Genomic DNA, 7,533 nt, shown 5'->3' on the forward strand with positions numbered 1-7,533 from the left:
CGTGCATAAAAAGGCTTCATGCTACCTTTTTGTGCACACTTTTTTGCATCAATTTCAAGTGTTGAAATGTCCTTTGCATGATTTGATGAAATCAATGAACGCTTACAGTACAATCCTTTCAGCCAATAATATATTCATGTAAAAATAGCAAAAAAGCAGCTTTTTTTATTTATCATATCGAAAATAGAAAGCAAGCAGTTATGTGAGTATATTAAAACAAGTTTCTGCTTTCAGTCTATATCTACCCGATAATCAATATTAGTTGAGCATCAAAAAAGTTTTTTCGTTAATTAAAGGGCTATAAACGACTATTATATATATGGTACAGCATTTACGTATGGTGTGTTACTGTTCAAATGCAAAGATTAAGTTTGTGAATTCTTTCTTTTCGTAAGAGTTGCGACGAAGCCATCTTGAATTAAACAATGTCCTTAGAAAGTAAGAGGTCACATCTTTGACAAACAAAGCACATAAAGGCCCAGAGATTGTTGTATAGCTGACACGTGAACAGGATTGTAAAGACTTAGCGATATTGGCTTCATGCATTGGGTAAGCGGAGGACTTATCAGGCATTTACCAGAAGCGATAGCAGTTTGAAAGCGAGTGATGGAGTTAGCTGAAAATGGTATATCTGTACGCAATTGCTTAGGCGACAGGAAATGGCCAACAGGGTGATAATCGTAAAAGTCAGAAACAGTAGCATGTGTCAGAGGTCGAGGTAGAGTATAGCTGCAATCCGGATCAATCACAGCACGTAAAGGTTATAGCAAGGCATCCAAAGGGCAAGGTATGTAAGTAAATTGCCGCCTAGGAATGATGCCTACAGTGCGACATACCAAGGTGATATTGCAAGCCATGCAACCTGCGATTCGAGGTCGATCAAGCGGAAAAAGGAGACACATTAAAACATTGGCTGTTCTAAATTGGTTGGTCAAGTGAACATACAAAAATTGTTGAACTAGAGAGCGCTCAGGCCTTGTAAAAAGCAAGGGACCAACCCATTTGTAGAAAAGAGCAGGTTGTTGTATAGAATGATCCAGGATACCCAATCCACCCAATTTTTTGCTAGTAGTCATTACCTTCCAACTAATTCTAGGAAAGATTTGACGAATGACAAAGCCAGAGACAATAGATTGAATCTCAGCCAGTGTTGCCCTGGGGGAGGGGGGGTAACACGCATAACATACCAAAATCGAGACAGCAATAGAGTATTGGCAATAGTGGCACGGCCAAGTACAGAAAGTCCTCGATTATTATTTAGACTAGCAAGGCGACGGAGCGACTGGAAGAATGTTCATACAAAAGAAGTACGCTGTGATGTCGACTGAATTAATGGAAATCCAAAATAATTAGTGGATCGGAGTCGGCATGGTTCCACACCTTAGTGATTTGAAACTCTTGAAGCACAGGTAGCCAATCCAGATCAGTGTGATCCTGTAGATGCACGAGCATGTCGTCAGCATAGCTGAGATGTTTAGATGTAGGAAGAACCGTATCAACTAGATGATGATTGACAAAAGAGTAGCCTTTGTAAGCGATGTCTTGAAGAATTGAGCGAAGCAGAGGTTCAAGTACAAAATTATACAAAATGCATGAGATGGGTCACCCTCTTTTTTTTTTCTACTCGTCTGGACGAAACCCAACCATTCATGTTATTAGCGATAGAATTGTCACGAAACAGAGAGCACACGGAAGAAATCAAGAGAGTAGGAAAGCCTAGATGTAACAGGGCTGCTTCTAAATAATCCAAGTTAACGCGGTCATATGCCTTTTCTTGGTCAAGGAGCATTCTAATAGCATGTGGAGCAGCCTCAGTGTTGTAAGAAGCATTTTCCGTATTCATTTGTGTTAAAAGATCGTGTTTGGCAATGAAACGGCCAGACAAAAACCCAAGTTGGTGTCGGTTAATTAGATGCGACGCATTTACCATGATTCGTTGATTAAGTAGCCCAGTGTAAATCTCAGTGTCTGTATTGATCAGCTGAATTGGGCGATAATTTTTTGCCTGGATCAAGTCACCTTTTTTGAGAAGTAAGATCATGACAGATAGTAACCAAGATTTAGGGAAGAGGGATCTGGACAAGGCTTCATTATAGAGGCGAAGTACTAATGGGCGCGGGGCGGGTACTCTTAGCAGGATGTCTTGTAAAAGGAGAGCGAGGGCGGATAAAACCTGTGTATTCGAAGTTTGGAATTAAGGGATAACCTTTTATTCTTACTGAAGCGTTTCTTCTTGCGGTATGCAGTATCTGTTACCATTTTGTTTATTTTACTTTGAAAGAATATAGTGTAAAGAGGATCAGAAAGTGTAAAATGCACTTTGTGATTTAGTACACTAAAATTCAGAAATCATTCTTTTTATTTTAATTTCAGACAATCAGAAAGTAATAGTCATTTTCTTTTTTTAGGCTTAGAACACTTGATTTCTATTGGTTCATTTAAATATAAAAGAGAGATAATTTATTATTTTCTTTTTCTTTTCTCTTCATCCCATTGTCGCTTTTCTAGCGACTCTTCTCGCTTTTCTAGCGACTCTTCTCGCTTTTCTAGCGACTCTTCTCGCTTTTCTAGCGACTCTTCTCGCTTTTCTAGCGACTCTTCTCGCTTTTTTAGCGAACCTTCTCGCTTTTTTAGCGAACCTTTTACAATAAAAATAAAAATGAAAATACAAACATAAACTAAACATAGGTCAAAGCAAAAATGACCATGTTAAGCGCCTCTGTGTGGTTAGGTCTCACACTGCGCGTCTTTCTTGCTTTAGAACAGGACTATTCTGACAATGAAAACACATCCATTTTATCATTATTTTCAATACAGTCGTTCCAACGCCAATTTTTCAAATTTCGGTTTTTTATTTGTTGCACGTATCAATGAAAATTGAAAGTGGTGCTCAACAGTTTTTTTTTGTTTGAAGGAAAATATATTCTTATAAGTAAGCAATGGCAATAATAGAAGGTAAAAAAGAAAAACGCGAAAAATAATTACTCGTCGACAAAGGTGTCTTCTTCATGACAGCGTTGAATTGCTAATCGACATGAGCGGAAGACAGCGAGAAGAGAAAAAGGAACATTATGAAAGACGTGGAGCCAGTGAGCCTTCCACACTTCAGAGATTGCTATGATTAGGAGCATAGGCGAAGAAATAGGGCACGAAGTCAGTACTTGAATTTTCCTAAAGTTGAGGCAGTTAAGAGCTTCATATGTATGGTCAACAGTAGTGCCAGGCCATAAATATTCTCGAATAAGGTGGTCCCAATAGATAAATTTGACAGGACAGCGAAAAAAGAAGTGATAAATGTCCTCAGCATCACCACAAAGACAACAAGAAGGAGAGGAATGAGCAGTAGGCAAGAAATGCGATAAAAGCCGTTGGGTAGCAACCGATACATAACATTACGTTGTACGGTAGTGAGTGTCAATTGCCAGAATCGGGACCATGAGACATGTGTGATCTCCTGTTGATACAGAATAGAGCTATTATGACTCTTAGCAATATGAGCTCGAAAGGCCTTGCATGACATGCTAGGGTTGATAAGAGATGTTTCATCCATAGACAAATGTAAGCGACATCGGAAAGCGTAAAAGTCCAAAGACTTTTTGATGGCTGGGACTTGAGCAGCGTTGTAGAGGCTGAGCGATGTTGGCCTCATACATTGTATAAACCAAGGGCTTAGAAGACAATTACCGTTAGCGGTAGCGTTTCGGAAGCGAGCAACCGAATTGGAGTTAAATGGAATATCCGTTCGTAGTCGTTTGGGAGACAGGAAATGACCAACAGGGTGATAATCGTATATGTTGTGAACATATATGAATTCATATACATAGATCAATACATGATGATCATGGCAAAAAACCAGATCACATCTATGGCAATTGCAATGGATCTATAGTCACTGACATTCACTCATTCTACTAGAAGTACTACATCGTCCTCATAGTCAGAGGTTATTAACCTAGTGGCTCTGTTATCATCAATGGCCCTCGTAAAGTGACAGTTAGAGCTGACAAATACATTGGTATTGGCATTTGACAAATATGCAATAGTTTATTCAAGGTCAGATCAGATCATGTACAATTGACTGAGCTGACAACTTCCTCTAAAGGCATTTCTCTTAACTGCTGCTGATCTGGCAAATCAATCCGTGGTCAAGAAGCTAACCTCAAAACAATATTTTGACTGAGAAGAAAAAGTATAAATACCTCGACATTTTATAGCAATTGGAAAAGATAATATTTCTTTTGGAAAATAAAAGCCTATACTAGTCCTAACGGACTTTCTCTGTGTTCTTACCTTTTCTCTTATTTTATATCTATTCTCTCCTCATCTCGCAACATCAGCTACTTGACAAACTGAGTGTCCACTCTATCAGTAAATCCAAAGTATTGTAATAAGTGCAACAAACCGCGTTCTCAAGTAAGGATCACTGGGCAGGGGCTCCAAGAAAAGACCGATTCCGATGTGTTTGACCTTTTAAATCAATACTCCAAGCCTGTTGGTCTTCTTCATGTCGCGAAAAAGCAATCGCATCGGTATTTATCTTAACTCCAAATTCAAAACGTTGGGCTGATTCTCTTTCTGCGTACTGTGTTTATCAGTTGTGCTTTTGTTCATTTCGACTCTCATGCAAATGCTTCTGTCTTCTTCAATCTTCATAAGGACGCTACAACGTCTCTTGGAAGTTGTGGTATACAAGTACAACCAGCCATGCAGTTGTCTGGCAATAGCGTCACTTACAGTCAGCGACCTCTATCTTTTAATCCACCTAGCACGTCAACAGTACCATTGATTCCTGCACCACCTCCACTTGATTCTGAGCCATCGTCACCCCGTCCTGTCACTGAGCGTGTGACAACAAATGTTATTGAATTGACAACCTCTAGTTGGAAAAGGTTTGTGGTCAGCGGAATGCATTTCTTTTTTAATTAACATTTTTTTTTAAGAAAACAAGAAGAGTCTTATTCTTTTGCTTGAGGACATTCGAAAAAAACGGGCCAAGATGAATGAATTGGAAAATGAACTTGCAAAAATGGAAGAACAAGCGACCCTCATGAAGAAAATTCTTGACATCTAATCAGTCACTCTTCGATACATCTTTTTCTTTTTTTTTTACCACTTTATGATACCTTCTCTCTGTTCTCTACTGTTCTCTATGTTTGCCTTATTCGGAAAAATGTAAAATAAATAATGAACTTTATTGCAAGCTAAAAGATAACTCACCAGAACTAAACTACTGCTAAACTAATGCTTTGTATACGAGTCGTCCATTTAAACCCAATCCCAGTGAACATTCGTGCTAAAATAGTCGTGTGTGAGTGTTAATCACAATAGCAATGTTTTTTTCCATAAAGAGTAGATCAGACCCTTTGAATTATCAGATTTGTATAAAGACAAAAAGTAAACGAAATACAAAGATATTAGGGTGAGACTATATCTAAGGCCATTCTATTCACTCAGCGAGTGACTCCAATAACATTTGCATTCAGAGTGATGTAAGCTATGGAATTTGTTTTAAGCTGATATAGCGTAATATGATCTTGATTGATCATCCTTCTTTTCTTTGATCTATCTCTATACCTGAACGAGAATTGGCCTTATATGCTTATACCTTGACTTATAAATCATTTTATACTAAAAAAAAAACTCTACCTATAATCTAATATTATATGGTGTTGATGAACAATAATCTGTTCTTTATTTCATGCCACACTAATACCACAAGTAAAGAATACCATTTCAAAATGACTTTAGATAGTTGGCACTTGACACAATTATTGATATATAAGAGATATAGGGTCCTACAAGGAATTATAGCAAAATCCGGAGCATCACGAAAGAAAGGGACTAAGGACTGAAGATGTCTTCTATTTTAATCTTTGCACACTACCATCTGGCATGTTCTATGTCCATTTGCCCCCACATTTACATTATAAAATGCCTCTATTTCTATCCTTGTATGTCCTTTTGCATTCAGGATTACATAGAGTACTGTAGATATTTCAATTGCCAATACATTTTATATGGCATCTATGATGACCCTTTGGTCTGTGATAATTAGGTAAGGTGTGATGTTGATATAGTGATTTGAGTTTGAATTTTTTTTTTAATTGGTCGAAAAATGATACGTCAGCAAAAGAAAAAAAACCATTATATTTTTTTACTTGACCTTGTAGATTGAAGATACAACTAATCTTAGTCAATTCAATTGCTTTGTCCAGGTTTTTAAAAAAGATTGTTCACGCTTACTAACCAAAGTAGTTTACTCTATCGCAAGTTGTTTAACTTGTGGAATATGCTGTGCTTTTTAGTGCTTTCTATGTGTGATATCTAGTGTAGTTTTGGTCCACGCCATGCAACTCAGTAGTCGAATACTTCTTTACGGAAGCCTTCTGAGGTATGGTGGTGTAGCTTAGTCTGAAGTGATGCAATGGTTATAAACGCATTCTCAGAGAAGGATATCCTCGAATCACTCAATCATACCATTTAATATTGGGGTGACACATATGAAAGATGTGTGTGATATCTAGTGTAGTTTTGGTCCACGCCATGCAACTCAGTAGTCGAATACTTCTTTATGGAAGCCTTCTGAGGTATGGTGGTGTAGCTTAGTCTGAAGTGATGCAATGGTTATAAACGCATTCTCAGAGAAAGATATCCTCGAATCACTCAATCATACCATTTAATATTGGGGTGACACGTATGGGCGCTTATCGCCAATTGGTACATTTTGTAGAGCATAGAATTTTTAGCTGAAAATGCGAACAATTGTTTAGCGAAGAATAAGACTTGATATATAGTGCAGCTCAGGGGCTCAAGCAAATGGAAGTCTAATATTTTTAGCAAAAGACTAGTGATGTAACCTAGCCTCGTTAACACTTTCAAACAAGACTTTTTATTGTCTTCTTACCTCAACCACCTTTTTTGAAGTGGTATACTAAAGCAGAAATTAAGCAGAGCATGAGATACATGACATGAGTAATATTTATATTGTTACTTACATTAGATTATAAGAAAAAGCAGAGAATAGAAGGGTAACAGATATGAACCAGTCTATGTAAAATACTTACACGGATACGAATTCCACTCTATTCTCTCATTACTACTACACAATATGACCAACTAATATCAAGTTGTGATTGATACTAAAGGTGGTTATACTCATTATTTTTATTATACCTATCATCTCCTTAAGGTTTGAGAGCTGAAGTCAATTGTTGATCGAGTAATGCACTTCACAAAAATAAGGCGATAATTTTTCATGAGTGTATAAGTACACTGTCATTTTTATTAGTTGATTTAAATAAACCATACTGTGTTGTATACTCATCAAATATTTGCGCTGGTAAAGCCCTAGTTACAAATCATATACTGTAATATATTGGTACATCATGTAATCAGCACTCTTCTTTGCCCTGCCTTCATAGTGGTCAACCTGTATCAGAATTTCCTTGTAAACGCGTTGATATTTTTCATTAGACGCATTTGATAAAATCAACATATTCGCATAAATACTTTTTATCTTTCATCCAGATCACA

General features: G+C 37.3%; 1 protein-coding gene across 1 annotated transcript; it reads left to right on the top strand.

Annotated features, from left to right (window-relative positions):
• Positions 1–4,243: 4,243 nt before the first annotated feature.
• On the top strand, positions 4,244–5,202 carry B0P05DRAFT_539927 (uncharacterized protein). Its single transcript, XM_051578011.1, has 2 exons — positions 4,244–4,889; positions 4,941–5,202. The coding sequence occupies exons 1-2, from the start codon at positions 4,705–4,707 to the stop codon at positions 4,969–4,971; spliced, it is 216 nt and encodes a 71-aa protein (XP_051435149.1). The 5' UTR covers positions 4,244–4,704; the 3' UTR covers positions 4,972–5,202.
• The last annotated feature ends 2,331 nt before the right edge of the window (positions 5,203–7,533 follow it).

The sequence above is a fragment of the Gilbertella persicaria genome, assembly GCF_025201335.1.
Source record: "Gilbertella persicaria strain CBS 190.32 chromosome Unknown B0P05scaffold_18, whole genome shotgun sequence".
Lineage (NCBI taxonomy): Eukaryota > Fungi > Mucoromycota > Mucoromycetes > Mucorales > Choanephoraceae > Gilbertella > Gilbertella persicaria.

Coding starts and splice junctions, on each gene's coding strand:
- B0P05DRAFT_539927 (XM_051578011.1), top strand. CDS start 4,705: ATGCAGTTGTCTGGCAATAGCGTCACTTACAGTCAGCGACCTCTATCT. Junction 4,890..4,940: donor ACAACCTCTAGTTGGAAAAG/GTTTGTGGTCAG, acceptor TTTTTTTTTAAG/AAAACAAGAAGAGTCTTATT.